Source organism: Otolemur garnettii, unplaced genomic scaffold (assembly GCF_000181295.1).
Source record: "Otolemur garnettii isolate 467f Iridium unplaced genomic scaffold, OtoGar3 scaffold00001, whole genome shotgun sequence".
Lineage (NCBI taxonomy): Eukaryota > Metazoa > Chordata > Mammalia > Primates > Galagidae > Otolemur > Otolemur garnettii.
The window spans coordinates 1,473,344-1,489,330 of NW_003852396.1; the positions used below are offsets into that span (position 1 = coordinate 1,473,344).

The window sequence follows — 15,987 nt, forward strand, 5'->3', positions numbered from 1 at the left end:
AAAAAAAAAAAAAAAAAGCTTTCTTTCAGGCATATGATTTGGAAATGCCTTTTGTTTTTTCTGCAAAGTTTAATATTCTTCTCCATATATGCTTTATGTAACGTATATAAATGCACAGTGATTTTTCTACACCTAGTATACACTTCTTCACAAATGTGGCATCCCCATAGATTTTACCATTCCACTAGAGGGCTAGCGACACTTGAAGGCATCGATAAAACCATGTAAGGATTTAATGTGGTCTAGGAAAATGAAAAGGGCATTACTAGATGAGTGACAGCTCCTCCCTAAGGCAAATGGTAAAGCAGAGAAGGATGGTGGAGGGAGCATTTAGAATAGAAGTAGAAGCAAAGTAAAAGATAAGAGCTGAAGAGAGTAGAATGAGAAGAAGACAACCTGAGGACCAAGTGGGGGTGGGGGAGGCGAGATCGCTGGGTGGCCTATGGCGGGAGGGCAGCTGCTGACAGGGGTCTGGGCGTGCTGTCACTGTCTAGACTGGGGACCCTCACTCAACGTGGCGGTCCTAAGAAGTTCCTGTTTTCTTGTTTTCTTTTTATTTCACTCTGCTTATAATTTGTGTTTTACACTCTCTTGCTTTATTTTTTATTTTCCTCTTTTACAAATTTCTCCATGATATAACCCAGGCAATAGATTTCAAGTCAGGCTTTTTTTTTTTTTTTTTTAAGATTAAATCTCCTGTTTATCTGAGTTGCCTGAAAATCTACTATTTGTTCTCTCTCACACATTCCTGTAGCTAGACTGTCTTTAGAGGACTGCAGTTGTCCTGGCACCCTTTCCATGTACCATGAACAATTCTGAAAGCTCTGTGAGCAGACCAGAGCTTATGAGCTGCCAGCAGAGCTTCGGGAGTCCAGTGCACTTTTCAAAACCCCCACTTTATCCCTGATATCAAACTTAGTGATCAATAGGATATGGGGGATCAAAATCAGTGCCGTGGCCTGAAACCTCTGCACCCTCTTGATCTTCAGTTACAGTGCTCACTGCTCAGTCCCATGTCCTCAAGAAGAGGATGTGGGTGGTATTGGAACTGGCAGCCGAGATCCTTTCCTCAGATTGGCACCAGGTGCTTCTTCACTCTCAGGTCACAAGAACTGTTCTAAAGAATAGGAAGCAGACAAGCAGAGGTGAGTCCTGTACTTTGTCAAAGAAAATAAGGGGACTTAATATATACGCAGCAATACATATGTAAAGGTGAAAGGATAGAGATCCTTCATTAAGAAACAGTACTATTGCTTATTAAAATTTATCTGATGAGCTGAGTGAATCCTTAGAACATCAGGGCATCTGTTCAGGTAGGACAATGACAAGCATGAAAGAAATGGGTGGAAGATGAGAAATATCAACACAGGGAGAGAAGAAGAAATTCTCTTCTAAACTTCACTATCTTCTACCCAATTGTACCTTTCGCTGATTACATTGAGGCTACAGATGGTTTTTATATATTCACCTTACCTCCTTAATCCAGCCACTTTCTTTTGACTGAATGAAAATTCGTTCCACTGTTTCTTTAACCTGTTCATCCTCAACTTCTTCTGTCTTTGCAATTGAGCAACATTCCTGGTACAGTTTGAATTTAAAATGCTTCAGTTTATGATAAATTCTGGTACGATCAGCACAAATTCTGCCAACAGTAAATACCTAAATCAAGAAATGAAGCTAATTATTGATATATGAAATTAAAATATAGTAATCTACCTTTCTGGTTTTCATAATAGTATAGTATAATAGTATAATCTAATAAATGCATATACAATAATTCCTTTACCTTCTCTCATTTATACAACCAGTCAACAACTGAGCAACTGCCATGTTTCGAGTATTGGGCCAGGCACTGAAAATAGGGAAGGGAAGCACGTGCTCCCTGAGTGAGGGAGCTGAGAGTCGTAGGAGAAAGACAAATTATTACAAAACAACATGACAAACACCGTACCCACAATGCAACAGACGCCAGTGAGAAGGGGCATTAACCCAATCTGTAAATGAGGAAGATTTGTAGGTCAGTGATGCTCAAACAAAGTCTTGAAACATAAAATTAGCCAAGTTTGGGAAGGGAGAAATGGCTTGGAAGGCAGAAAGACAAAGGAACGCACGGCAGGCACGTGAGAATAGGAGAAAGCATGTGAAGTACCGCGCACACACGTGCACTGAGTTACAAATGCTTACATTACAGTGATTTTCTAGATATAAGCATCGTGTGAAACTGAAACTCTTACACTAATATTAAGTTTCTGTAGTTTTTCACTAAATACTATCCCCTCCCAAGTTTGTAACGTAAAAAGTAACTGTGTGTTTAGGCATATTTGTTACTTTAATTAAGGTGTTGGATATTGAGGATAAGCCACCTTAATATTTTAATATCAGCCAGCTAAAAGAATTTTAATTTCTAAGTTTATATGGACTTCTAAAATTCTATGATTAGGAAGACTCTTTTGTGAAATCATGCAAACAGAACATTTTACTTTCAGAATATTTTAAATGCTTGAAGTTATATAACCCACAGTTGAAACAGAAAGATCGCATCACTGCACTGACCAAATTAAACACATTTTAACCTACATTACCTATGTACCTATTTCACCATAAAAAATGCATCAGAAGGGGCTCTAAACATTATGATGTAGTCAATTTTATTCTTGTGGCATAACCTGAAGAAATAGGTAAACTCTTGCTAATATATATATTTGTATCTGTGCCTAAGTTCACTAACTGGTTATGCGTTCACAGTGTAGTAAAAGTGGAATCGTTTTAATATTTATCTATGTTAACTTGTGTTCTATCTAACCAAAAACTGTACTTATTTTTCTGAAGTACCACTGCAAGGGACACACAAGTAATGATGTTCAATAGATAAACCAAGAATATGTTTCCAAAAATGAATAGAAGTTATATCACTATGATTGGCAAGTGGCAGGTTTGATGTGTTTTTGTATTAAAATGGTATTTGGGACTTTTTACAACCTCTCTTTAAATTCCTAAAAGTTTAAGAAAAGCGTATTCAGATTTCTATTTGTGGTTGTGTAAAAACCTTCCTGTTTTTCAGATCAGTAGAAGTAATGAGGAATTATCGTACACTGCTGGCCTATGAAAAGTAGCTTTTCCAATTCAACAAAGTAGCTCTAGTAGTAAATGACATTCCAACCATTGCTAATACCTCCTAGTTTGAATGAAATGATACCACAGTAGTTGTGGTGGTGTTAGGGGTGTCCTGTCTGCCTTCACAGAAAGCATATTATGTGGTAGAGTGCTGTGGTAGCTATTCTGGATAAAATATAGTCACAGAAAAACATGATTTGTATTTCTAGCACATGTTCTTTATTTCCACAAAAACAAGTGAAATTTATCTGTACAGAATGTTTAAGTTAGAACCAGAGGGAAGGCGAGGTATTTAAAAATCCTTAATTGGAAGAGCCCAGTGATGTAGGGCTTAATAGAAAACAGTACATCATGCAATAGGTGCAATTCTCCAAGTGGACTTGTCCCCTCACCCTGACCCCTTTTTAGTATATTATTACAGCCCATTATACTTCTTCACCATATGAACTGATGTATATAGTACAACACAGGTTACAAATTGTAGGATCCATTTATATAAAGTACTAAAACAGGTAAAATTAATATACACTGTTAGAATAGTTTCATTAAATGTACAGAAATGTTCTCAGAAACAGCTTCTAATTAATTGAATTTCTCTATAGTAAGGAAACTATTCTAATAAGAAAGACGATATCAAAAAAATTGCCTGAGATAGAAATAAATGGTGAATGTTCATAAGCCAGATAAGCAAGACGACATATAAATAATTACTGGTCCACCATGTAGAATGAATTAGCATAGTTCTAGGAACTGATAAACATGAGAATAACTGAGTCACTCCAGTTATTAGCATGAACCAAATGACTGTACTTATACAGAGACTGGAAACAGAGCTAAAAATTGTCACCAAATTTTTTTAAGCAGACAATGAACTGCAAAGCAGTACAAAGAATCTGATTTGTGACTTATTTGATAGATCATGTGGAAATGTAAATTAACACTGTGGCTAACAAACCAAGGCAAGGAGATCAATCAAACAAGTGTGATGCAGACCTGGTCATATCCAGCCAACTATACACTTCTCCAAGTGTTTTTCTAGGTTCACACTTATATGCAGAGGAACCAGCTCCTCACAGAAGTCCGAGTATGAAGAACAAGGAAACAAGATTCTCTGCAGAAAAGGAAGTCTGAGAAGCTTCTTTTTCATGTCTAGGCTTCCAGAAACAATGCAATGCCCCAAGCCAAAAGATTCTATTTCCCTTGGTCTGTTTTTTTCCCATTTCTTCCCACCAGATCTTAACGCACTCATGGAGTCTGGACAGACTCTAGGTAAAATTGAAAATTAATTCAAGATTGTTTATAGTTCCCCTCCTGCCCTTCAGATTTCACACCTCTCCTTCTGCTGGGTAGCTTCCTTCTCATGCATGCCCTCCAATTTCACCAGCATAAGGCCACACTTCACCTCAGCTCCCACCCATCACTGCCATAACTAAGTTACTCTCTCCCACAAATTCTACTCTCCATCCATCAAAGCAGCCTTCCTTCAAGTAGTTAATTTCAGGTAAGTAAAAAGAAAAGTTTTGTCATTAATTAAACTCGCTGTTAAGTGAACTCTTTTAAAGTATCATTTGCACCTTCAAAAAGAACACTAATTAATCCTAAAGAGTCTCAATTTTATGTACCTATAAGAAGCAACACAAAATGAAGAATTCATTTTCAAAATTATCTTAGGGTGGCTCTAGGGTTAGGCACAGTTTATTTTATGCTGTGGATTATAAATGGGTCTATTTGCATACATGCATTGATTGACACTGGAGTTCAGTAGGATATAAAATAGATTTTAATAAGTTATTCTTATTAAAGAAAAAATTACTTAGAAAACTGTAGCAGTCCATATAGCGTATGGCTAGGAGGAGTGAGAGTTATAGGAAATACCTGTCACACCTTGGTGAAAAGGGCATGGAGAGAGATTTGGTTCTAACAAGCACGAGTGAGCTCGTGAGATGAGAGCAGCGGTGAATTGGCAGTCTCTACACCTGTGGTGTTGAGAGGCACGAGCTCAGCCTTATAGTAGGCTGGAGGAGAAGGCAGTCAGGAGCATGCGCATTCTATCATGGATCCACTTACTCTGACTCTGTCTCCTCTCCTGCCTGCAGAGCGCCAGCACGGCGTCTCTACCGAAGATTACCAAGTTCTGCTAAAGACTAAGATATATCTGTTCTAAGAAGACTGCTTTACTCTCTCTAAGACTCTTCTCTCTCTCCAGCTAAAGTAGATAGCCCTCAGGCACCTAAGAGAAACTGTTCCTGAGCAAGGTAGCTTAGCGGTCCGCATCCAGAACCTACCTAAGCCGGGCTGAGACCTGGCCAGTCCTGGGCCCTGACAAGTGGTGTCAGAAGCAGGATAGTGAACGCCACTGACAAATGGTGCTGTGAGCAGGATTCACTGAATGTGGACTGAGAGGGAAATAAGCTTTAACAAAGTAAGAAAAAGAGAAGAGAAATATCTAAGAAAGACAGCCAACCGCAGGCCTTTTTCATTCGGTTTTTCCTCTTTCCTACGTTTTCTCTATCCAAATTCTAACTACTACTTATGTGGGGAAAAAAGCCTTTAGCCTCTTCTGTGAAGTGGCTGGAGAAAAAAGCCTTTAAACAAGAGGGAAAGAGAAAAGATAGAACTAGGAGATAAGAACCCTCAGTAAACAAGCCTTTAGCCTCGGGGTGAGAAAAGTCTTGGGTAAAACAGCAAAGAGCAAAGTCTGGGAATAGGTTGCAAGAGTTTATTAAGGTAGGGAAGAGAACTTCTAACTGCCTTCCCCTAATACCTTCACCCAATGCCAGCAGGAAGTAGCTTTTGAGAGAACGACACCTGATTCCCTTTTTGGCAGTTAAGAGTTCTGTTTAAAAAGAAAAGAATTGAGGTAGATTGAGGCTGGTGAAGAAATAGAGGAAGTAAAGTTTGTGGAACAACTAAGACTCCAGAGTAAAAAGAACAGCTAAAGAGCTCCCGTAAGCAGCCAAAGGTTCTAAGAATTGAAAAGGAAAGAAAGTAGAAGGCCGAAAGAAAGTCAGAAAAATCATGGAAAATGAGATACAGCAGTTGAAGTGTCAGGTGAAACAGCTTAAAGACGAAATTAATATCATGGCAGCTGATATAAAACAGCTGAGAGATCAGATGAATAATCTTTAAAGCAGGTAAACGCAGCTGGAAGATCAGAGGGTAAATCCCCCAGTTAACATCAAATGCCACAAGTATGGGAAGCTGGGCCATAAGAGAAAAGAGTTTAAAAGGGAAAAGAACGCTGAATGCTAAAGAAAAGGAACAAAAAGCGTGTAAACCTCCAGGTGTGTGTCCCAAGTGTAAAATAAGGCTTTCATTTCAAATGCCATTATCAATTTGATAGAGATGGAATACCTTTATTGTAGGGAAATTATCAGTTGGGCCAGAATCAAGGCCCACTGGTAAATGAAAGAAAAAACAGTTTAATATTTTCATTTCAAACCATTCTCAGAAAAAACAGTATAATTCAATTCTATGCCCTGGGAGCACTCTGCCAGCTTGGTTAGACCTGTGGTGCCTTAGTGTAAAACGGGAAATCAGACCAATGGATGACAATGGAGAATAATTAGATTAAATATGTTTGTGGAATATTAGGTTATCCTGCGTGGTGAAGGGGTAACAGACCTCCTCTCATCAGTGTCTGTACACTACAACCGGGTCCAGCTAAGGAGACTGGACACGGCCCAAAGAGGAAGTGTCACTCAGAAGCAAGTGAAGCCTTTGGAAGATTATGAGAGGTGAGAACAAAGGGAGGGAAGAGTACAAGTTAAACCACCTCTGTGCTAGGAAACTCCATTTGAAAAAAAGTCTGGAATCAATTAGCAAAAATTTCGCTGGAAAAGCAGCTTGAAAGCAGGAAAAACTGCTATCAAGGAATTGTGAAGGGTGGTACTTCTTGGACCACGAGTAACAGTTCCATGAGAGGAACTGCCAAGTGTGGAACCATTAATCCACGAGTAACAGTCTTTTGCGATCTGTGAAGGGTGGATTTCAGTACCTCGAGTAGCAAAACCTTTGGAATAGCTAGAGGAAAATCCTCTGCTTGCAAAGATTGCAAAGAAAGCGTTATCTTTTGTTCCTTCGTTAAGTAAATATCAAAAAAAAGTTCCTACAGTTAAAGAAATGGTAAATTCTCTCAGCCAAGATTTCGCAGTTTTCTCCTTTTAAAAAGACCTTTAAGAAAATTAACATCACAATGATCATTTTCCCCTAGCAGTGGCTAATAGTTTACAGTTGTATTGGGCTTCCTCATTTAAAGAGCCCATACCTGGAATTCTGAACTCTGATAATTACCATCTTTTGCCTAGAAAGAAAAGGGCTAGATAACAGGAAGAACCGCCCTTACCACACTAAAAATTTTGTTTGTGTATAAAAAGGGGGGGAAATGTAGCAGCCCGTATAGCCTAAGGCTAGGAGGAGTGAGAGTTACAGGAAATATCTGTAATGGAACACCTTGGTGGAAAGGGCATGGAGAGAGATTTGGTTCTAACTACCATGAGAGAGCTCGCAAGATGAGAACATTGGTGAATTGGCAGTCTCTACACCTGTGGTGTTGAGAGGCACGAGCTCAGCCTTATAGTAGGCTGGAGGAGAAGGCAGTCAAAACATGCGCGTTCTATCACGGACACACTTATTCTGACTCTGTCTCCTCTCCTGCCTGCAGAACGCCAGCACAGCGTCTCTCTGCTGAAGATTATCAAGTTCTGCTAAAGACTAAGATCTATCTGTTCTAAGAAGACTGCTTTACTCCCTCTAAGACACACACTCTCTCTCTCTCTCCAGCTAAAGTAGATAGCCCTCAAGCACCTAAGAGAAACTATTCCTGAGCAAGGTACCTTAGTGGTCCGTGTCCGGAACCTACCTAAGCTGGGCCTGAGACCTGGCCAATCCTGAGCCCTAACAAGTGGTATCAGAAGCAGATCCTGACAGAAAACAATTTCATATTAAAGGATTTCAATCATATTCCTTTGTACTTTTAACTTTATTTCTAATTTTAATTTTAGAGACAAGGTCTTACTCTATCACCGAGGTTGGAGTACAGTAGTGTGATCATAGCTCACTGTAGCCTTGGATTCCTGGGCTCAAGTGATACTCCCCAATGAGCCTCCTAGCTAGGACTATAGTCATGTGCAATCATACCTGGCTGATTAAAAAAAATTTTGTTTTTGTGGAGACAGGGTCTCACTGTTGTCCAGCCTGGTCTCAAACTCCTGAGCTCAAGTGATCCTCCCACCTTAGCCTCCCAAAGTCCTAGGATTATGGGCATCAGCCACTGTGGCCAGCCCCCATTCTTTTAACACAATAACTAGGTTACTGCTTGCAAATAGCTATATACACATATTCCTATATGCAACAACAGCATTATTTCACTTTCACCTAGCATTATTTCATAATCTTCGTAACATTTTAACAGTTATCTAAATTACATCACATAATGCTAATATACTATAGGCTATTAAATCACTATCCTAATATTTGGATTACTTCTACTTTTTTGTATTACAAATAATGCTTCAACAAACTGTATGATTGTTATTGGCTTTTTTTCCCAGATTAATGAGGGTACAAACTACTAGGTTACAGTGTTTGCATTTGTTAGGTCAAGTCCCTGTTGTAATTGTGTCCCACGCCCAGGTGAGCCGTATATTATCCCCTCACACTGTGTGGGAGTACACCAAGCCCCTCTGTGCTCCTCTATCCTCCCTCACTTCTTCCTCCTTCTACTCAACTTGAATTGAATTCAGTTTTTCCTTTGTGCGGGAATGTATTAGATCATCTACTTTACTAAGAAGAATGTGTTTCACCTCCACCCAGGTTAATACAAAAGACGTAAAGTCCCCATCTTTCTTAATGGCTGAATAGTATTCCATGGTGTATATATACACCATGGTTTGTTAATCCATGAACGGGCTCATGGGCACTTAGGTTGTATTTGTATCTTGACGATTGTGAATGGAGCTGCTATACACAATCTAGTGCAAATGTCCTTATGATAAAATGATTTAAAAACTATGGAATGCTTCACGAATTTGCATGCCATCCTTTCCCATGGGCTATGCTAATCTTCTCTGTATTGTTCCGATTTTCATATATGTGCTGCTAAAGCGAGCACTATGTCATTGCCTTTTACTGAATTGCACAGGATAAATTTACAGCCACTACATATGTATAGCTTTGTGATTCTGGCTATATGTGGCTATCCGGCATTTAAAACAGATGTATTATATCCTTTCTTCCTCTAGGAATCTTACTTTCCATGAACTTAACAGTTTCAGCGCAACACTGATGGCATTACATTTTATCATTTTATTTGAGAATATTTTGCTACTTTAATACCTATCAATTTGCATCTTAAGATACCTATTTATTTTTTTGAGACTGAGTCTCATTCTGTTGCCCAGACTAGTATGCCAGACTCCTGGGTTTAAGCAATCCTCCTGCCTTAGCCTCCCAAGTAGCTGGAACTACAAGAGCCAACCACAAGGCCCAGCTAATATTTTTTTTTTTTAGTAGAGATAGGGGTCTCGTTCTTGAGCAGGCTGGTCTTGAACTTCTGAGCTCAAGGGATCCTCCCACCGTGGCCTCCCAGTGCTAGGATTACAGGCATGAGCCCCTATGCCTAGCGCTTAAGTTAATTTTAATTGTATGTCTTCACATGGAGAAAAAGGATTTTTCCATATATTCCTCAAGTTTTGTATTTTTCTACTGTGTGTTGGCATATTACTATTCTTTGCTTTTATTTCATGAGATCTCTCCTATTTTTTTAGATATTTGAGTCAGCCATTTTATATTGAATCTTTATTCCTTCACAGGAATGTCAGAACTCTAAAAATGGTTTTATAACTTCATTTCCTTCTTCAGAATTAGCTGTAGACATCAAAGACCAAGAATGTACAACAATATATTTGATTTAAGGGCCAGGTGCAGTGGCTCACGCCTGTAATCCTAGCACTCTGGGAGGCCAAGGAGGGCAGACCACTTGAGCTCATTGAGTTCAAGACCTGAGCAAGAGTGAGACCCTGTCTCTAAAAATAGCCAGGCATTGTGGTAGGCACCTGTAGTCCTAGAACTTGGGAGGCTGAGGCAAGAGGATCTCTTGAGCTCAAGAGTTTGAGGTTGCCGTGAGCTACGATGCCACCGCACTCTACTAGAGGTGACAAAGTGAGACTCTATTAAAAAAAAAAAATGACATATATACACACATATACTTGATTTATGCAACATAACATGGTCTTTAATTTATTAAATCATTTTTGCTAGGATTCAAAGTATCAGGATTTAAATAATGAGGAAATTTTCTATGGCTATGATGAGGATAGAAACATATTTTTCTATTTTTCATACACTTTATTTATATTTTATAATAACTTGCCAAACAAAACATTAAAGATAAATTCTCAATTCACTGCCCCTATACAAACTTCCTAAATGATTCTTGCAACCCAGACTGCTCAGAGAGATCTGGTCAATTACTGCCCAATAGTATGAAGGAGTCATACTATCCAATTCAGTTGAATAATTCAAACAAATATTTCCATCTTAATAGACTGGAAGGGTTTAGAGACAACTTTAGGTCTCTAATTACCTCTCCAATCATACATACCCTTCATGAATATGCACATTAACCAGTGGAAGTTCTCAATATTAATATTTTTGCATTTATAAATAGAGCATTCTTATAAAGATTTAAAAAGTAAGTAGTCAATATTTGCACTTTTTATTACTTCATATTGTTCTGTAGCAGCCCGTATGGCCTATGGCTAAGAGGAGTGAGAGTTATAAGAAATACCTGTAATGGAACACCTTGGTGAAAAGGGCATGGAGAGAGATTTGGTTCTAACAAGCACGAGTGAGCTCGTGAGATGAGAGCAGCGGTGAATTGGCAGTCTCTACACCTGTGGTGTTGAGAGGCACGAGCTCAGCCTTATAGTAGGCTGGAGGAGAAGGCAGTCAGGAGCATGTGCGTTCTATCACGGATCCACTTACTCTGACTCTGTCTCCTCTCCTGCCTGCAGAATACCAGCATGGCGTCTCTGCTGAAGATTACCAAGCTCTGCTAAAGACTAAGAGCTATCTGTTCTAAGAAGACCTTTACTCTCTCTAAGATACTGTCTCTCTCTCTCCAGCTAAAGTAGATAGCCCTCAAGCACCTACGAGAAACTGTTCCTGAGCAAGGTAGCTTAGTGGTCCGTGTCCAGAGCCTACCTAAGCTGGGCCCAAGACCTGGCCAGTCCCAGACCCTGACATTGTCCTTCTCTGCACTGTCTATCAAATACTTCTTCTCCAGTTTTGTCTGTTTGTTCAGAATTAACAGCATCTTTTGTTGTTGTCACAGTTTGGCCGGGCTGGGTTTGAACCTGCCACCTTTGGCATACGGGGCTGGCGCCCTGCCCACTAAGCCACAGGTGCCTCCAAATTAACAGCATCTTAAACATGTAGGGAGATTGCTGGAGAGATTCTGACATACTTCTAACATGGTCTAGGTTGAAGCACAGTGTTCTCTGAATTCTCTCATATTAGGATAGACAGCCGTCTTCTATTATTTAGCCAACTTGATGGCTTATCTGCCAGAAGAGTTTCCACTGGGATCAAATTCTCTTTTGAACACCAAGGAGGCCTGTGTCCCTGTGCCTTTGTGTTATCTCTGTCACTCCCATTCTGTACTCTCACCCTCATCCTCCCTAAGGTGGGTAATATGGACTTAGGGAATATTTACTGACTTTATTATCTCACTGAATTAGGAAAGTAGATGCTATATAAGACATCTTTTTCACATTCAAAAATTATAACTTTCCTTGTATTCCTTCCCTTTCCTCTGGTGTTTTCTCCATTTGTAACCATTTCTTAGAGTTATTTGTACACATTTATGAACTAAAAATTTCTAAATACTGTAAACTAAAATGAGAGGGAAAAATACCTGTTTATCATGTGACATGAAATCATCTGTTTCCATGGTTCTGGTGTTATACAACTTTCCTGATAAATGCACTGAATATCTACAGTAGCGATGCAATCCACAAGCCTGGCAGGAACAGTTTTCAGGATTCTTCCAACGGATACTTACATTAGAATAATTTTCTACCCGTTCCTGAAAACAATTTAAAAATATAATAAGGTTTAAAAGAAAAATAATAAAAATCCAATCAAATTAAAACTTTTTTTAGGAATCACACTGAGATATGAGAGCAGAACATCCAGGCATTTTTCACTTTAATACTCAGCACACGGTACGTATTTGACAAGATATTTTTAAATATAAAAACTAAATGTACAGTTTTGGCTATTAAATGAAAAATCAGACTTGAAATGAAAATTAGTTTCATATCTCTCACATGTAGGAGCTGCTAAAGAGTGTTCTTGATAGATTTTAACTGACTTCCATCTTCTCATCTCTAGTTGGTGTGAAAAATGAACAGCAAAAATTCAGAATAACGTACGAAAAAGTTCATTTAGGGTACTTAAAAATTGAGAAAAAAAAATTCTCCATTATATATATCATCATATTTTCCACACAATATTCCAGAAATAAGTTAATCCTCTTGTCAGTACTTGCTATACTCCTGTGAAAATGCACAAATTGAACGTAGAATTGCTAAATGTTCTAGTATTCGTGTGGGTAGTCTAATAGCTCAGCTGTCAATGAGAAAAGAAACTAAGAAAATAGTTTGCATTCATAGCAAAGCTTTGTCGATCTGTGGAATGAGTTGTGCTGGAGTGTTTATGCTCAGGGTCTAGGTCTGTGCCAGACACCACTGTGCTGATCAGCTAATCAGGTTTTACCACAGTGTGAACTGTACACAGTGAGGGTACTGGCATGGTTATTAATGCACATTCACATCTACTTCCAGACCAGTCTGGTGGTAATTCACTCAATCCAATACACTGACAGTCTCCTGTTTACAGTGACTGTATGATTTGAAACAACATTTTTTTGGTCTACTTCTTCATGTTTCTCAGACTTCATGGAACTTGGTGAAATGTGTCACAGGCTACAGTTGAGACTGAATGCGTGACTAACCACTTTCCCTTCCTAGTCCTGTGGTGGTCATGGAAACACATGGTAAGATGAAACCCCTAAGAAAAATACTCTCAGCCTGGTTCCCTGAGTGACTACAATGAGCAGAGCACCCTGTCAACTTACCCTGGATAAATAGGCAAAAAGAGACACTGCTGTATATTTATACAGGACAGGACACTGTCAGTGTATGGGATTAAGTTACCAGAAGTTTTCTTTTTGTTTGTTTGTCATATTATTTAACTTTTGCAGTATAACCTCGCTTAAGATCTTACTAAATCATCCGTGTCCCTAAATTTTTCAGCTAACTTTTTTACGATTACAGTTTCAACATCGGGTTGTCCAAATTCAGTATCATCTAGCATAGTAGGGTAAAGTGTAGTATAGCATAAAGGCATGCATGTTCGAGTCCAATAGACTCCAGGTTTAAATACGCCTGTCTAATTACTGACTCCCAAATCTTATTCCTTAATTTTTGTAAGTTAGAATTTCCTCAATTCTGAAATGGAGGAAATAATAGTGTCTTCTTCATGAGGTTACTTGGAAGATTAAATAAGATACTATTAAATAAGATACTTCAGAGATACTGTGGGTTTGGTTCCAGGCCATCATCAGTAAGCCAATATAGCAAAAATGTGAGGCACACAAATTTTTCCCCATTGTATGTAAAAGGTATATTTATACTATATTATGCGTTATGTCTAAAAAAAAAGTATATGCCTGAATTTAAAAAATCTTTACTGCTAGAAAATGCTAATACTCATCTACGGCCTTACTAAGTTGTCATCTTTTTGCTGGTACAGAGTCTTGCTTTGGTGTTGCTGTCTACTGACTGACCAGGGAGTGGCTGCTAAAGGCTGGGGGGGCTGTGGCAATTCCTTACAGTAAGACAACATAAGGTTTGCTACATCAAATGACTCTTCTTTTCACAAAAAGTTTCTCAATAGCCTGTGATACTGTTTGGCAGCATTTTACCAAAAGTAGAACTTCTTTCATAATTAGAGTCCGTCCTCTCAAATCCTGCCACTGCCTTATCAACTAAGTGGATGTAATATTCTACGTCCTTTGTTCTTTCAACACCATTCACAGCTTCTTTACTAGAAGCAAATTCCATCCCTCAAAGTGTCTTTCTTTGCTCATCTATAGAAGTGACCGCTTAGCTGCTAAAGTAGTAAGGTGAGAGTGACCAATTCCGTCACCTCTCCAGGCTCCACTTCTATTCTCTTGCTATTTCTACCACATACGCAGCTGTTCCTTCACTGACGTGTTGGATGTCTCAAAGTCATCATGAGGATTGGAAAGAACTTTCTCCAAACTCCCACTGATGTTGATATTTTGACTTCCTCCCCAAATAACAGGTGTTCTTAATGGCATCTAGAATGGTGAATCCCTTCCAAAGGTTTTTAATCTACTTTGCCCAGATCCATCAGAGGAATCACTATGTTACCTATAGCCTTAAAAAAATTGTTTCCTAAAAAATAATACTTAAAAGTTTAAATAACTCCTTGATCTATGGGTTGCTGAATTCATGTATTACAGGCATGGATATGCATATATAACATTAGTCTCACTGCCTATCTCTATCAGAGCTCTTGGGTGACCAAATATATTATCAAAGAACAGTAGTATTTGAAAGGAATCTATTTTTGACTAGTAGGTCTCAACAGTGGGCTTAAAATATTCAGTATACCAAGCTGTAAACAGATGTGCTATCATCTAGACTTTGTAGTTTTGGATATAGAACACAGGAAAAGTCAGTTTAGCATAATTCTTTTTTTGGAAGCAAAGTGTCACTTTGTCACCCTGGGTGGAGTGCTGTGGTGTGGTATCATAGCTCACAGCAACCTCAAACTCCCTGGCTCAAGCAATTCACCTGCTTCAGCCTCCCGAGTAGCTAGAACTACAGGTGCCTGCCACAACCGCTAACTATTTTTTTTTTTTTTTGAGATGAGGGGGTCTCGCTCTTGCTCAGGCTAGTCTCGAACTCATGAGCTCAAGTAATCCACGCTAGGCTCACACTGGGATTAAAGCGTGAGCCACTGCACCTGCCCCTCAATTTAGCAAAGTTCTTAACAACACTAAGATTTTGAAATGATAGATGAGCACTGACTTCAACCTGAAAGTTCTCAGCTACATTAGTTCTTCACAAGAGAACCATCCTGTCCTCTGAAGTGCTGCAGCCAGGCATTGACTTTTCCCTAGCTATAAAACTCCAAGATGTCTCTTCTAATAGAAAACTCTTTTTTCATCTATGTTGAAAATACAGTTTAGTGCAGCCACCTTCATCAATGAACTCAGCTAGATCTTTCAAACACACTGCTGCAACTTCTACATAAGTACTTGCTGTTTCACCTAACACTTTTATGAAGACAGCTTCTTTCCTTGAACCTCATGAGCCAATCTCTGCTAGCTTCAAACATTTTTTTTCTGCAGCTTCTTCTCCTCTGTCAATACTCATAGAACTGAAAAGAATTGGGGCCATGCTCTGGATTAGCCTTTCTTTGGCTTAAGGGGATGTTATGGCTGGTTTGATCTTCTATCCAGGCCACCAAAACTTTATTCATATCAGCAATAAGTCTGTTTCACTATTTTATCATTGGTAGCACTTTTAAGTGCCTTTAAGAACTTTCCTTTGCATTTACAACTTGGCTAACTGGCAAATAGGTCTAGCTTTCAGCCTGTCTCAGCTTTTGACATGCTTTCCTCAAAAAGCTAAATCTTTTCTACCTTTTGATTTAAAGTGAGAGATATATGACTTTTCCTTTGAAGTTAACACTGGGAGGCAACTTGAAGATTATGAATTGGCCTAATTTCAATATTGTTCTATCTCAGAGAGCAGGAAAGCCTGAGGAGGAACA

The 15,987-nt window shown here is 38.9% G+C and overlaps 1 protein-coding gene and 1 non-coding gene across 5 annotated transcripts in view; both read right to left on the bottom strand.

Annotated features, from left to right (window-relative positions):
- Positions 1 to 15,987, bottom strand: part of CCDC82 (coiled-coil domain containing 82) — a 41,534-nt gene that overhangs the window by 5,002 nt on the left and 20,545 nt on the right. For 2 of the 4 annotated variants that reach the window (XM_023511320.1, XM_003780779.3), the window contains 2 exons: positions 12,032 to 12,202; positions 1,474 to 1,659 (listed from right to left, as the gene is read on the bottom strand). In XM_023511320.1, the coding sequence (XP_023367088.1) occupies positions 1,474 to 1,659; positions 12,032 to 12,202 (357 nt within the window). Of the gene's footprint in view, positions 1 to 915; positions 1,118 to 1,473; positions 1,660 to 12,031; positions 12,203 to 15,987 lie in introns of those variants that run through there. The other 2 variants (XM_023511324.1, XM_023511325.1) reach the window with 2 other exon arrangements.
- LOC111724477 lies at positions 9,120 to 9,226 on the bottom strand. The gene has a single exon (XR_002772779.1). It is a non-coding gene; the product is annotated as a U6 spliceosomal RNA (small nuclear RNA).